Here is a 16,448-nt window from a genome sequence, read left to right as displayed (position 1 = left end):
ACGGAGTTCCTCAGTTTGTTTGTTTTTTTTATTTCAGACGGCACGTCTCCGTCTTCAACTCTTTTCTCTGAAGACTTTAAATCCAATTATTCGGCTGGCAGCTCAGCTGCAGCAGATGTGTTCTCTGTCCTGGAAAATCGCACTGGATTTCTTTCTGGATTTCATTCTTGGCATCTCCCAAGAAGCTCCCGCGGTGGTTGCCTAAGTCAACCAAAAGCTCAAATTTAAGCTTTAATTACTTCAAAAGCTGAACAGTTGAGTTGAGTTATGAGAGTAGATTTTTCAGGTAGCACACTTTGTTCCAGTTGTGTTTACTCCTCATTATTCACCAAACATAGAGAAACATGCGCTGAAGAAAAAATGTGCCCCCTGTTGTACTTTTTTATATTTTGATCAGCGGCGCACCTCTCACCTAGTGATGCATAATACCCCCCCCCCCCCTCCATCATATTCTCTTCTCTTTGGTGACTTTAGCTGACTTTATGTATCTTCTGTTTTCGTTTGTTGTTTTTTTTGTTCCCTGCGTTCTTTGTCTCTCATTTTTTTATTCAATCGGGTTTAATTTGTATCTTTTTTGTCCTTTTGAGCCTTGTTTCATTTTAACACTGCAAAGCACTTTGTGACGTTTTAAAGAGCTCTAAAGTTGCATTTGGTTCAACTTCTTGTTTTCATATCATGCTTTGTCCCCTTTGACATTCTTTACTCAGTTCATCTTGTAGTTTTTAGATTCCTTCTACTTTATTCTGGTATTTTAAGCATTTCAATGTATTTAAATTCTACAGTAGTTGGCATTTCAGGCTTAAGGTACAGTTTTCCTCTGTAGACTGTAGTTCTGTAGTTTTATTTTCAAACCTGCCTTTCCTTGAGACTTGGGTTCTATTTGCTCCCGTTTTTTTTTTATTTTGCATCCAAGTTTCTTTATCATTACTTTTTTGTTGCTGGTGTCTGGATCAATTCTCTTGTGGCACACCTTCTTTTTTGTATCTTTGTTTCAACCATGATAATTTGGAGCTGTCTCTCAGTGTTTAGCTCTGTCTCTCTCTCCTAGACGTAACTATTGGCTGAGTTTTTACAGCCACTAACTGTATGTACTCTCGATGCAGTCTGCTGGGTTTCCTTTGATGCTTTTGACCAACGTACACTGTTTGATAACTAGGATTAATTGGAATGGATGCAACTGACTTGAAATCAATCTGTATGATTCAATTGAATTAAGATTTTTTATTTTATTTTTTAATTTGCCTTGACACAGCAGGTGTTGTACATTGTTGCTATATAAAGAAACTGACTGGACTTTCCCTGGTTCCCTGTGTATTTATGCTGGAGATCATATATTCCTGCTTCTCATTCCTGCGGCATCACCCACTTGGTTCCCACTGTGCTCATTCCACCCTGGATACATATTCCCCATTTTTTTCCAGGTAAAGCCAATGCGCCTTATTTTTGCTCCCATCATTCCTGAGGTTTGCCTGGTATTTCTCCTTGAGATGTCTTGATTTTTCCTGTTTTCACTTTTGAGCGAAGACTTCCTATTTTGCCTGTGCCCACCCTTCTCTCTTCACTTTAGGTCCTCCACAAACGCTGAATCATATCAATAACATTTAGATTAGTGAGTAACAAAAAAAACTGACCATTCTTACTACACCCCACTGAAAGGACCCACTCAGATAGACAGAATTTGTTGGGGAACACCGTTTCCCTTCAGGCATGGGAACACCTCTGGGGATCCAGAGAAGCTGGAACTGAAAAACAAGTGTTGAAAGACAATTGGCTGTAAGAAAACATGGCGGTACAACGCGGTTAGTGTAGCTATAGTTAAAGTAAAGGTCTGTTTCAACATTTTGGGCTTTTTTTTTTAATGTGCTGGATTAGATCAAATGCAGTTCAAAATCTAAAATAGCAAGTTTGAGGAAAGCTTGTTTTGATTTACAAAAACAGAACGCTCGTTTGGCCCCAGGACTTCCTTAGGCTTGCATGAAAAAGCAAACATGTTTAGATATATGTGTAAACGTGTTAAACATGAACTACGTACAGATTTTTTTTTTTTAAACTGAGGTTATATTCCTTTTCCTATAACAGTGGAGCAGTTGACAGCACTGTTGCCTTGCAGCAGGAAGGTCTGGTGTCGCTCTGCATGCAGTGTGCATGTTCTCCCTGTGCATGGTTGGTTGTCCTGTGCCTCTGCGTTGCCCTGTGACGGACTTAACGACCGCTGGGGATGGGCATCAGCCACCCCCCCTCCTGCTAGGCTTAACTTTAAAATCAGCTTTTTATTCATATTAATTAATCTAGTGTGTAAGTCTGGTGTCTTCCGTTTACGTGTTCCTGCCACCGTCACACATGAACTTCGCCGTTGTGGGACAATAAAGGTGTTTATATCCCATAAGCGGGTGTAGATGATGGATGGAGGGATCATCTCGAGAGCTGAAGGCATGAAACTGCGACACCGAATGAAGATAAAACACTTGTCACCATGCCGAGGGAATATTCAGTAGAACAATCACATTTTATTGCAGAAGCCAGATACAAATATTCGGAATAACTTGTCCTCTACAGTGATTCTTCAGGGTTTGTTCCTGCTGTACATTATTAACCATAGGATATATGATTACAAAGCGAACAATAACTTAAATATCAAAATGCTGTACAAAAATCAGGATGTACAAGAAGTCGGTGTAGACGGTACTTATAGCATACAGGTATAAGTAAGACATACAAAAGAGGCACTTAATATTAGAGAAACCTGCACACATACACACATACACACGCACACACACACACAACCGCAGTACTGTATGTTTAAATGTTCATTTCACAAAAATTCAACATACTTGAGTCCATGTTATCATACAATCTACCTGAAAAGGTAACTTTTACAATTATAGCAGATACACTTGGCTGAAGAGTGATGTTAAAACCTTGCCAGCTGTCCCTACAGGAAGAAAATCTGATTAAGTCAGGAAGAACTGGTTATCATCACCCCCCCCCCCCCCCCCCCAAAAAAAAAAAAATCCTGTTTCACATCTTGCATGGCTTTTGATTTTACAGATTCCTAACTATCGCAAGCAGAGAAATTTAAACAAATTGCGTTAAACTTGCCTCAAAGGCAAACAATCTTAACATATGAGAGGCTTTCACTGCAGGACTCTACGCGCTACGTCCACTTACTGGGTTAAATAATGAGAGCAGTTGTGCAAGATTATTATTTTTAATTAAAATCCTAATTTATCTGAGCAAAATGAGCATCTGCAGCCCTACACACGAGGCTTTAAAGAGCAGCTCAGAGTCTAATTCACAGGCTAAAGACCACGCATGAGGTTGGACTTCACGTTTCCACACTAAGGTCTATTATGGCGAAGGCTACACAAGCTGATCAGGCGTCTTATTGATGTTTGTGCAGCAGTTCAGAGAAACCCATAGCGTATCGACTCAGGAAGACACAGATTGTCAAAAAACGTTAAAACACGTGTTCAGTCACAATTACTTTTGTTTTCATAGATGACATTACAACCTGTGGCGGCGGTGGTAATTAAGACTTTCTGCTGTGGCCAATCACATGGGTCCCCTAAAGAGAAAGAATTGCACTAAAATCCTCCAGCTATCCTCACCCCTGATAGAGACGTGTAAAAACAAAAAGCGGTTTAAATTCTCTCATCTTGATTGCACGAGCACAATCTGATATTACTAAAGTGAAAACAATCCAATCTTTAATATGAATACATTTCTGGTACTACAGATATTGGCATCCCCACCGACTCCTATATAGATAAATAGAGCTTAGGTATTTTATTCTATATTTTAAAGTGTGGTATTATGCTGCTTCAATAAAAAATTAAAAAAAAAACATTTATCCAGGTTTTACTCCTCTGTACCAGGGGTGACGATAAAGCACGGAGGCCGGTGCAAATTCTTATTGTATCAAAATGATTCTTGAATCCTGAGAGGCAAACTATATATAAACTGGGTTTTAAGTCAGAGATTCTTTTCGTACATTAAATTATGTGCTCACACACTTGAAGTTTGATTGAAATGATTTTATAACCTGATAAAGACCAACCCTAGGCCTTAAGCAGGGCGTGCGTTCTTTTTCAACGTGACGGCGTGCGTCGCCTTTCAATCCCTTTTGTTTTCCCAGAAGGAGAGAAAACGCGTTTATTTTTTGCTCTTCAGCTAATAAAACAGTAAAAATCACAGAGTTGTGTCTGCTAGTAGCACATACATGAGGCTTTTTAGGTCAATCTAAAAAAAAAAATGGTTTCAAAGTATTGCTTACCGGTGACTCGTCTTTTAACAGGATACAGACGGCGCAAACAAAACGATTTTTGTTCTCTATTTAATAATACTGCCTTCCTATTTCAGCTTCAGAGTAAATGATTAGGTAAGGCAAACATCTGCCCAGGTTTTTCACCCCCCCAAAGTGAATTCCCATTAGACTAAAGTATCTATATTCTTGTCTCCACTGGTTTGGAAAGTCTACAACTATGAAATCTGAATTTCTAAGCCCTTAACCTGAACTGATTCTAATCCTGTGTTTAGAAGTTTAATTATGTTGCATTGATGTCTTCCTGGGTTTGAGTGTCCTGTGTGTGTATATATATATATATATATATATATATATATATATATATATATATATATATATATATATATATATATATATATATATATATATATATATACCATTTCTCAAAGGGAATGAGCCTAGCTGTACTCACTCCTCTCTCTTCTCCCACTAGCGAGCATCAGCGGCCCTTGCACTCCGACCTCATAAGAGCCAAGGTCTGGGAAGCCCTTTATCCCTCCTCCAACCAGTTCCTGGCACATTATGGCATCGTGGGAAGACACATTGATCCTGCTACTTGCAGCGCCGGCGCTCTCCTCCACCCTCCTGTGCTGCTCCGGTGTTGGAGCCGGAGCTCGGATGCCGCTGCTGCCAGCACCGACTCCGCCGCCGCCGCCGCCGGCTCCCTTCTTAGGCGGCGGTCCCCAGAGGAAGGCGTGGGCGGGCCTGTAGTGCTTGCGGGCGAAACGGAGCAGGCGTCGGCGCGTGGCCGGCAGGCGGATGGTGTAGACGAAGTACTCCAGCACGCTGTGCTGCATGTTGGGAAGGGTGCCGCTGCACAGAGACTCTTCCAGGAAGAGGCGGACCAGCGGGGCCTTGAAAGCCTCGTAGCCAAGCTCGCCCAGGGACTTCAGGATGCGAGTGATCCTCAGGTAGTTGTGGTGGGATCTAAAAAAAACAAGACCAAAACTATAATTTCCTGAAGAAGTAAACGCAGCATTTGAAAAGAGCAGGCATCTCTCTGATTTGGCGGTGAGAAAACACCTGCATTTAATAGATTACCTTAACTGAAACCAGCCTTATTAACCATTTTATCTTGCATTTTTAATTACTGCTGCCATTAACCTAAAGCTCTAGCACCGTTTTTTCATCCAAAGGAGGTATTCCTGCCTCGGCGTTTCTATGTGCAGCCACGCCTCTATCAGTACTGACAGAAAGTACTTCAGAGTGAATGCGTCTAAGTTCAAATAGGTCTTATTCTGGCTGATTGGATGGTAGGAAGGATTATAAAATGAGAGTTAAAACGGATAACAAAATAAAAAGAGCATGAATGAAAGAAAGGACGGTTAAAATGAGGATTCAGCTTCCTTTGGATAAAAAAACGGCATAAAGTTCGCCCTGGTTGGAGCAGCAGATATTTATTATGTAGGTAAAAGTATGGATTCAGTTTTTTTACTGCCGCTTTAAAAGGTTGCTTCACCGACATAAAACCTGAAAGACTATAGTCCACCAAATGCACATTTTGTCTCAGAGAGAGCAATGCCTTTCAAAGAACACATAGCTGAGTGGTATACAGTGATATTTTACAGTCCATGAAACAGCTGAATTGGATGTGAGGGGGGGGAGGGGGATAAAAAGTCTCCTTAAAGTCTTAAACCATCTATTTGTCGACCTAAAACGCGTCGCTTCGCATTTGGCTGCTGACGGGGGAGCGATTAAGCTGCTTTGGAATTAAGAGAAATTACCTTCCTAAGGGGAGGGAACGCAGCGAATTCAGTCATTTATCACCCAGCGGCTGCCACGCCGGGCGCCAATGCGCCTGTGTGGGCTTACTCGTTAAGGTGCTGGAAGCGCTCCTGCCAGTTGGGGGCCCGGGCGACGTTGCCGCTCTTATCCAGCAGTTTGACGCCATAAAAATCCAACATCATGGAGTAGGCCGCCAAGAACCTCCGCTTCGCTTCCCGGGTGCTTTGGAATTCCTGAGTGGTTTAAGAAAAGAGAAAAGAAAGGAAGAAGGGTTCTGATCATGAGCAGCTTTCCACGAGGACAACAGTACTCAGTCGTGAGGGTGTAGGTGTCACTCACTTTGATCTCGTCCTGAGTCAGTTCGTGTGCGTAGAAGTTGAGCCCTTGTTCTCTCAATGGGAACAGCCTGGTGGGAGAGAACCCAGGTTAGAAGGAACGGTTAGGAACCTGGGGAATAAGCTTGGTGGTCGGCTGGAGCGCCACTTCTCAGCGCCAGTCTCTGCTGCTCCATGCGGAACAAACAGCAGTAGCTCGCTGGTCGCTCGTCGAGCCGGTGTTCTGTCAGGTCAGCATACCCATAGTCAATACGCATGCGCTACCTTTAGCAGAGATTAGACGAAGTTTACTAGATTACTTTATTTATGCCTGATATGATAAACAAACAGTTGTAGTTACTTGACACCCTGACTACCTCAACGCGCGAATATCCCTTTAGTTTTGTACGAAAACATTTTTTAATTACTTACTTTTTTTTTTTTTTTGAGTGGTATTGCGATCTGATGGCTTCTCCAAGTGTTCGCAACTTTGTGCAGTACCACGCATGCGCAATCATGTTCGCGCATGCGTAGTACTGACTATGGGTAAGCTGGTCTGACGGGGTATGCTGACCTGACTGAACACCGGCAAGCGCAAAGCTCGTCTTTTAAAAATGACCGATTCACTTCTCACGCATTAAACCACGCAAATCCGTAGTTCTCCACCTGAAAACTACGAACTCTGATATGAAGGAGATCATGCTAAACCGTCCACTAGTTACAAGAAAACATGTCCGTGGGCGACGCTGTGCCAAACTTTTCTGGACTCCTCGTTGCTTGACCGGCGTTGCAGCAACCACGGCTCAATGTGGCGACATTAAGTTCAGCGCTGGAACGGCCCGCTACCAACTGAGATCATTTTTAAAAAGACAGACTTTGCTCACTTTGTGTGTCTAAAGTGTTAGAACTAAATTTATATATATAAAAAAAAAAAATCAACAACAAAAGAAGTATTTCATAAAATTAATATAAACAGGTTCATCTCCAGACTACAGGTCGTTAAGCTTCGTGAGCAGCACCTTGAAGCTGCTCTCGTTAAAACTGCCGACTGGTTTCTCTTATCTTAATTCCCACTAAAGCTGCTCCTTTTTATCTCAGTTTCTGCTGTCAGATAGAAAAACAATCAGTGTCTTATTTGCATTTCCACTTTCTTCAACATGTATCGATAAAAAGCCCCCCAAAAACAACAGGGCTGCACAATTTAATCGCAGATATATCATCGCAATATCACTGGGATTAGTATTCATATCACAAAGCGCTGTTTGCTGGGTAATATGTCCCACGTGCTATGAGCATGCATACTTAGTTTTATTGTAATGCAATAATTAGCCGTTCAGACAGAGTCTCTTGGCAGCAGATGCTCTCGCCGTACACAAGCCACATCACAGCAAAGGCTAAAGCTCACAGAGTGATGGAAGCAGAAAAAAAAAAAGGCAGATCACATCATCATCACAATATTGGCTAATTTTAACGCCTTAGCAAGATGTTTCTAACATTGTGAACAAGCCAGTCTTGCCACAGCAGAAAACAAAATCCTGCCTGCCAGATGAAATATCTCCTCTGTTAAACAATAAAAAAACATTGAGCTCATCGTAACGCATTAATGCACAACATTGGCCAACATTATGCGTTGTCTGTGGAGCTGCAAAGATACTCTACATTAGCAGTAAGAGCTCGGGAAAAGAAGTAAAAATGTGATTAAAAAAATTACTTCTGCGACATTTAGTGGTAGAATTCACGATGAAACACATTCGATTAAAAACAAATAATCAAATTGGACATTTTTAGTGACTGACTCTCACCACTGAATGTAGGTGTGATTGTGCTCCAGTTTGTCATAGTCGCCCCTCCACTTTGAGAGAATCTCCTCGACGTAGATACCTGGAGAGAGGGAGAGGGTCGGGTAAGTGTTCGAACGTCACCCGTGTTTCTGCTGCGACCGCTCGTCTGCTGGGCTTTTCAACCTCCAACCGCACAAAACTCAGGATCTCACCGTCGGGCACCAGCGGGATCTTGTTCATGTAGAAGCGCAGGTTCCGATACTCGTTGGGCTGCCGGGACTTTCTGTAGTTCTGCACAGACACACGGACCGACCGAGGGTTTATCCACAGACACGTACGAGGCATAGGGAGACAAAAAGGGAACATGCACGGGTTTAAGAACGTACCGGGTAGCTGTGACGGTATTTGTACAGGTCCCTGGCGGCGTAAAAACTCCTCTTCATCTTAGGAGCAGACTCTGGGGAGTCAGTCAGCTGAGAGAGGAAGAAGGAGAGGAAGACGAGGCATTAAACAGAGGAATAAAAGGAAAAACGGACAGCCAAAGGAGAGGAAGTTCAAAAATGCAGGTCCAGAATGAATTAAATAACCCCCCCCCCCCCCCAGTTTTACAGCAGATGGAGTGTAGCTCTCGTGTGCCGTTCAAATGATTTTAAAAGCATTTGCTCTCTTTTGAGGTCAAGTGCTGTCATCATTCATTCGTTTCTGAACAGCAAAGGAGGCCAACGCACATCAGTGCCGCACTGCAGGCCCGACAGAAAGGATCCTGCATGTGGATCATGTGTGTAAGTCACAATCTGAAATGGTTCACTCCTAGGGCTGGACCATATAGAAAAAAAAAAGCATATCGATGAAATAGAAATCATATTGATCGATATCGATAATTATCAACAAATTCAAAACATGTATTTTAGGTTCATTTTATGCTGATGTTTAGTGCCCAGTTTTCAGATACAGACACATAAACATTGATTTCAAACTGAACCCTTTATAAAACCAACTTATTACCAAAACTGCAAGTTTTTAAAAAGAAAAAAAAAGAATGCGTGCTCTCTGAACTCTTTGAAAGGGGGCGGAGCTTGGTGATGGACCCATTCCTGAGTCTGTGTTGTGATTGGTTAGGAAGATGTAATGATGTAATATTAATCTACATGATTGGCTAGAATGCAAAAGGAAGGAAAACTGTTATTCTATTGAACTACTTTATTGACCCTTTTTTTTCTATCATCAATATACGTCTATCGATCGATATATATCGCTATTGAATTATCGTCCAGCCCTATTTACTCGCTCAGTTGAAACCTGTTTATACACTGCAAATCATCAAGGAGCGACTTAAAAAAAATCTCGTGGCAGCTAGTTTTATCAGTACGCTCAGGTCGTCACACAGGTTTGACGTCTGCGGGTTGGACCTGTGGGGTTTTTAAAACGTTCAGGAGCGAATTAACAGGCCGCGATGCGAACAGCGCGGAATGGCCAAACAGAGCGAAGCAAAACTGCGAATGGAGCGAAGAGAAACTTTTCTGTTGATCCGCTAATTGTACTGTCTGAACATGCATTACATATTAGGCTATATTTCTATATTTCTATTGCTCCAGGTGGTCATACTCGCCGAACCGGCGGCGTCGCTGGACGAGCGCCGACGCCGCTGTTCTGCTTTCCACATTAAATACATAGTGACTCGCTCGGTAAAATCCATCCCCGCCACGGGGGAGTATCAAACACAAGAGGAACCGGCAAGCGGAGAGACGCTCCTCCTATTTGATGAGGCGGTGACGCGGGCGGGGTGATCCGGTGTGGATCGCGATCGGTGTGAACGCATGCTTTCAGCAGATAACAGCAAAAGTGTTTTACCCTTTTTTTTTAGCTTTGAACTGGAACATTGCTTCATTTAGAAATGACCACGTCTTAGAAACCTGTGAGCCAAGGTAAGGATCCTATTCCAGACCAGCTAACTTCAGAAAATCCAATTGTATAATACTAACAACAGTTTACAACATGTACCCCGTAATTATTGTTGCTTTTTTTTTATAAATAGAAAAACCTTGTTGTCTAGCTACTCCCCTCTAACACGTGCCATGATGTCGCCTCTGCTCCTTCAGACAACAAAACATTCTCAATGCTCTTTTTATATCCTTTGACTGGGAGAGTCCATACGGAGGAATCAGAATGGATTAAATTTGCAGTCAGAAAAGGTTGAGGCGTTGTAAACAGCGGAGATCAGAAATTGTAGTAATCAATGCACCTCCATCAAAATTCCACACACAGAAAGGCGGTATTAAGTTATGTGTAACAGCAGCTTTTGATGCATCTAAATTATCATCTGCATTTTCCATATAATATCTGCTGTGTTTTGTAAGTGAAAAAGATGCTGACACACACTTTTAGCAGATTGATACATGAAAGACAGGCAGAAAGGAGCAGGGGGAGCAATCTGAAGTTAAGGGTCTCTCTCAGAGACCCATAGTAGCAGTGTGTGGGGTTCGAACAGTTCCTACAGTCTCAGAACGCATTGTAATTGTTTTTAGAAAAAAGAAAAGAAAAACATTTGTCTTATTTAAAAGGTAGATAAAAAGGTTGCATACGGCGACTTTAATTTTTTTCCAGCCCCCAGCAGGTTTAAAGCAGACAACATGTCAACCTGAGCCCGGTTCTGGAGGCCTGGCTTGGTTACGACTGTGTCGTTGCTCTCCACTGTCACCCTGCGCTTGCATACAAACAGAATCTAATGTGATGATAACACATGATGATTACACATCATTTTACTGCCATGGCACGGTCCACTGAGTCAGACTTAAAATGAACAGAGCAGCATTCTACATGCGTGCGTTTTTGGGCAGTAAAGCGCTTTGACCCTATTCTAATTGGATCATCACATAAGCTTTATCGACACAAAGCAACATCTATTGACACATTATTATTATTATCACTATTATTATTATCACTATTATGATCACCATTATTATTATTATTATTATTGTTATTATTATTATTGTCACAGACTAAAATGAAGAGACCACGTGAGGCACAACGAATACCACGGTTCCCTTTAAATGATTATTTCCTAAAATGAAGTTTGCCCTCAGCTTGGCCTTGTCGGACCACAGTGCACCGCTGACGGGACACACGGTACCCTCCTACAACCCCTGCGCCTGGACCAGCCCGTGCATCCCATCCACCCTTCCTCCTCCTCCTCCTCATCATCATCATCCGGCTGTACCTGCAGGGCAGCGTCCCCGCTGTGTCCCGCGGCCCGCTCGCTCTCCGCCGGGCTGAGGGAGTCCGAAATGCCGCTGTCATCTTCAGCCGCCGGCTCGTCGCTCTCCGAGTCCGAACCCCACGTCGAGTCGCATTCCTCCACGGTGCTCGGCTCCTTGAAACGCCAGCTGCCCACCAGGTTTCCCATTTACAACACATGCAACTCCTGCCCTCTGTTATTGTCCTTTTGTCTGCACAGCGCGCTACATCCTTGTGCTCGCTGCTGCTGCTGCCTCGGTCCAGGGGCTTCGGTGCGGAGCTTTTTAAACGGCATCAAACCAGGGGGAAATTCCACATCAGCAGCTATGATGCGCGTTTCGGTATGGGGGGTGATTAGTGCCGCCGAGAGGAAAAGGGGGAGGGGTTTAAAGCCACAGACATCACCAAACGATGCTAGAGAGAGAGAAAGTACAGAGGTCCTTGTGTATGGAGGACTAGACATATAGTAATTGCACAAATAAAGCATTAAATGTCATCATCTGTGGTAATTTAAGTCATTTTTAAATAAATAAAAAAATAAAGTTTTTATTGACTCTTGCCATAAACATGTTTGTTAAAACGGAAAGAAAACTGTTATTCTGTTGAAGTTTTTATTGACCCTTGCCATAAATATTTTTGTTCAAAAGTTAGGAAACTGTTATTCTATTGAAGTTTTTTTTTACCCTTGCCATTAATATTTTTGTTAAAAAGGAAGGAAAACTGTTATTTTATTTAAGTTTTTATTGACCCTCTGTTCTATCATTGATATACGGCTATCCGTTGATATATATTGTTATTGAATTATCGTCCAGCCCTATGTACTCTCTCAGTTGAAACCTGTTTATCAGGTTTCAACTGCAAGTCATCATTAAAAACATGTAAAATGTATTAAACATGGTTGACAGTATTGGAAATTTTAATTAATTGTAATTGAATATCACCCTAACCTATACAATGAATATGAGATTAATTCCGATGATGAGTGGACAAAGATTGGTATGTACCGTATTTTCTGGACTATAAGTCACACTTTTTTTTCATAGTTTGACTTGTAGTCAGGTGCAACTTATATATTCAGTGCTTTTTTTGTTTTATTTATATAGCGCCAATTCACAACACATGTCATCTTAAGGTACTTTACAAATTCTAATTCAATCAAATCCTACAGACAGATTGGTCAAAAAGTTTTTTGTGTCATTCTTTGGGATTGGCGACTTTTTCCAGCAGACACTTGGCAAGATGAAGGGTACATCACTGACAGGCTGACAGGCTGCCAGCCTATCACAGGCCAACACAGAGACACACTGGACCATGTACCCACAGATGAGAGCGATTTTAGAGTAATCAATTAACCCAACAGTCATGTTTTTAGACAGTGGGCTGAAGCTAGGGTACCCAGAGAGAACCTGCGCATCCATCGAGAGAACATACAAACCCAATGCAGAAAGACCCCAGGATGGAAAGCCATGGTTTTCCATCTGACGGTAACAGTCCTACCAACTATGCTACTGTGCATATCATGGTATGGGACAATAACTATGGTTGAAAGGACAGTTTATTTTCAAAGTGAGGTTCTTTTAAAAGGTTAGAAGCAGCTACTTTTTTTAACCTCTGGTAGAGAACTCCAATACATCTTGACCATGTAGTAATCCTAATTAGTTCACTTCGTAAGCTGAACCTAACAGCTAGTCCAGGAGGGGCTAAGACCGAAAAAAAAATACTGTATACTGTCACTGCAGTTATGACAAAAACAAAAAACAATGTGTTTCCTTCTTAGTAGCTGTTTCACAAGGAAGGTAAATGGTGTTGAACCAACCACTATACCTTAATTTCTCATTTAAATAATCATCGGCTTGTAAATAAATTACCACCTGACACAAACATCACAATGATTTAAAGCAGAGGTGTCCAAACGTTTCGTCACGTGTGACGAAATTATCAGGTCAAATGTGCATGAGGGCAAAAAAATAAAATAAAATGAATTAAATTGGGACGTTATTTTATTTTTACCCACTCAAAAAAAACATGGGAATGCATTGTATTAATTAAACTAATTAGGCAGCTTTTATGTTGGAAAGGGATGTGTAAATCATTGCAGATCCAAAACTTGAAAAGGCTTGCTGCCTTATTAAAAGCTGGTAATCCAGTATGCAAATTCTTTTGAACTCAGTTGGAAACAAAAAAGGCTCAAAACTGTCTGTCCTCAACAATGAGAACAGGATCTGTGTCATTATTTCTTTTTAAATGCTTGCTCTATTTAGCTAATTTTAACAAACGAACATTTTGCTCCTCCAAAGTCTGCATTTGATTAAACATCATTGGACAGATGTGGTCAAGCTTACTATTAAATTAAAGAGAAAGTAAAAGCTCTGGTTATTGAAGGGCACCTACTTTGTGTTGTACCTAAAATCTTCAAGATTTGAAGAAGATTTGAAGTTATTGGTAATAATTCTGTGCTAATTAGAAATGTAAAGTCTCCATCTGCATCAGCCTCCTGCTCTGTAGGGCAACATCATTCTTAATTTGCTCTGGTCCACACTTTGGGCACCCTTGGCTTAAAGGTGCATGATTTAATGTTGGAATAAGCAACTTTGTTTTGAGATGGTATTTAGAATATTCTTAAAAGTTTTTGTAGCAAGCCTTACTCTAACATTAAGGATTCCTCCTCCTCTTGGATTATTTATAGGCCGGCTCCACTTGAAGGTAACGCTGGGACAGACCCTGAACTCCCGGTAGTGACCATCCCTTTTAAACTTGACCCCTTGAGATCCCCTAGAAAAAACTGGACAGTCTCACTGGAAAAACGGAGGGAGGTTTAGATTTCTCTGTAACCCTACTTCTGATAAGTTGAAGTTAGAGGACAGATGGATGTAAATCTAATGTAATATCACAGGTGATTATGATTAAAAACAGACTTTTTGAATCAACCTTGAAAAGCGCTCCAGAACTCAGCCTAGCTAGCATTTTTTTCCCCCCGCTGTCGAGCCTGTAGCTTGGCCAACCTGTACGCTGGAAACGAGGGCTCACCTGTAGGTGAGAGCGTGGTGCTTGGCAGAATGAACAAAACCTATAACATTGATGTGACTTTGAACATAAGGCCTGTCTGGCTCCCCTGCTGCGGCTTCAGATGCTGCTGGGATGACAGAAACTAAGGGCAGAGCTGACGTCAAGGTAAGAACTCTGTTCGTGTAAGAAATGTCAGAGACCAGCAGTAAATCAAGTGAAACCGGGGAATGAGACAATCGAGACTTGATCGACCCCAAAGTATCGCCTGAGTAGTTTCTGGGGGTGTGAGCAAATACAGGAACTGAAGGTTGAGCTGCTTTGCTTTCGTTACACTGGAGGAAATTTTGTCTGACGGAAGACAAACATGATGCAGTTTAGTAGAGAGCATTTTTTTTTCCCAGTAAAACCGTACAACACCTGCCAAAACCTGCAGCACATTCACACAGCAGACTCTTTACCATCTCAGATTAGCTGTTCGCTTTGGTAGAAAGTTAAATATAATTCTGTGTAGACTGATGAATTTAGCCGAAATAAAGAAAAAAAACTGATTAGTAAAACTGGAGTGTTAAACAACAAGAACAAAACAACAAAAACTGGATTATTTAAAGCTGAATTTGTCAATATTCCTTTTTAAAAAAAGCATTGCATGCTTTCAAACCTTTAAGGCCCATTACTTCTGCCATTAAACTAACAGTATATTAGGAAAAACAAAACCAGCTGATTAACTAATAATTAGATTTTACAGAGCATAGTTTGAGAATGCGTGTTTGGTAGTTTTAAGGACGTAGTGTCTATTATTAAGCTGAAAGGCAAACAGTGTGGATGTTTTCTTTCCTGTACTCTATCGTTGCTTTAAGAAACAAAGAATAATGCTTTTGCTTTGAGAAATAGAGAAAGCCCCCAAAAAAGTGGCTGTACCAGAAAATAACTGGTAAGGTTTGAGTTTGATTTGTTCAGACTGCACGCATGGTGTGTTCACTAATTCTGTTATTTTTATACTGACTCATTGGTTTCTAACGCAAGAGATTTCAGTAAATCTGCTGAGTGACTGAATTTTTCAGTTGAGTGAAACTAAGTGTTGAAATGAGTTCTGACAAGAGGTCAACAACTTACTACCTATAACTTAATAATACAGTTAAATGCAAAAAAAAAAAAAAGGTTTAATAAAATTAAGATTTTTTTAGTTTTCTTTAGATTTTACATGAGATTATTCAGCTTCAATGGTGATGATTTCACATAAATTTAAATCCTGTAAAAGATGTATAAGCATTGTGATTTTCACAGCATGCACACCCAAACTGATTAATTATTTATACTTGGCTTTGAATGTTTATTTAAAAATTATAATGGAAGTGTATCTAGCCTACATCATGTCCTACAAAAAACACTGAAAACAAATACAAGAAAAAAATAAAAGAATAATAATAACAACAATACGAATAATAAAACAAATACTATAATAATAATAATAATAATAATAATAATAATAATAATAATAATAATACATGTATTCATGTAGTAGTGCCATTAGTCTTGTGCTGTGCAAATAAAGAATAAATCTAATAGCATGAGTCCACATAATCAAATAAAATTAAAGAATAAATAAAAATAACATAATAAAAATAACAATAAAATATAACAATTATTTAAGAAATAGAGTAATGATTAAAAGATAAGTCTAAATCAAAAAGCACCTGTACAAAAATATTAATGAAACTGATAATGGATGAAACATAACAATGGCAAGGTAAGCTCAAAAGCTTATGCACTAAAGACATGCATCTTTAGATTTTGACTGAAAAACACAGACTTAACAGGGATGATGTGCATTAGTATTGGTGCCTGATATAAAAAAGCTTGCTTGTCCACATTTTATTTTTTTGTAAACCTTATTTAATTTCCCTTTGGGATAAATAAAGTCTTTTTGAATTGAATTGAACTATATTGAATGCTTAGCCGGTAACTGCTCTATGAACGCAAGGGTGATGCAGGGGATTACTGGTTCAGAGAAACATGCAGGTCCAATGCCATTTACTATTTTATCTGTATCTATTTTATAACTGCATCCTTGATCTGGTCTTTGTA

The 16,448-nt window shown here is 40.6% G+C and overlaps 1 protein-coding gene across 1 annotated transcript; it reads right to left on the bottom strand.

Annotated features, from left to right (window-relative positions):
• Positions 1–2,487: 2,487 nt before the first annotated feature.
• On the bottom strand, positions 2,488–11,767 carry ogfrl1 (opioid growth factor receptor-like 1). Its single transcript, XM_012874998.3, has 7 exons — positions 11,341–11,767; positions 8,510–8,596; positions 8,336–8,414; positions 8,145–8,223; positions 6,368–6,434; positions 6,116–6,261; positions 2,488–5,230 (listed from the first exon to the last, which is right to left on the bottom strand). The coding sequence occupies exons 1-7, from the start codon at positions 11,524–11,526 to the stop codon at positions 4,702–4,704; spliced, it is 1,173 nt and encodes a 390-aa protein (XP_012730452.2). The 5' UTR covers positions 11,527–11,767; the 3' UTR covers positions 2,488–4,701.
• Between the last annotated feature and the right edge of the window lie 4,681 nt (positions 11,768–16,448).

Source organism: Fundulus heteroclitus, chromosome 22 (genome assembly GCF_011125445.2).
Source record: "Fundulus heteroclitus isolate FHET01 chromosome 22, MU-UCD_Fhet_4.1, whole genome shotgun sequence".
NCBI classification, from domain to species: Eukaryota; Metazoa; Chordata; class Actinopteri; order Cyprinodontiformes; family Fundulidae; genus Fundulus; species Fundulus heteroclitus.
This window is presented reverse-complemented; position numbering and strand designations above follow the sequence as displayed.

Bases quoted from the DNA above. Each gene is read 5' to 3' on its own strand.
- ogfrl1 (XM_012874998.3), bottom strand. From the start codon at position 11,526: ATGGGAAACCTGGTGGGCAGCTGGCGTTTCAAGGAGCCGAGCACCGTG. The intron at 8,597-11,340 runs GTACAGCCGGAT...TTCCTCTCTCAG, and splicing joins GCGGGGACGCTGCCCTGCAG to CTGACTGACTCCCCAGAGTC. The intron at 5,231-6,115 runs GTAAGCCCACAC...TGTTTTTTTTAG, and splicing joins CGCTTCCAGCACCTTAACGA to ATCCCACCACAACTACCTGA.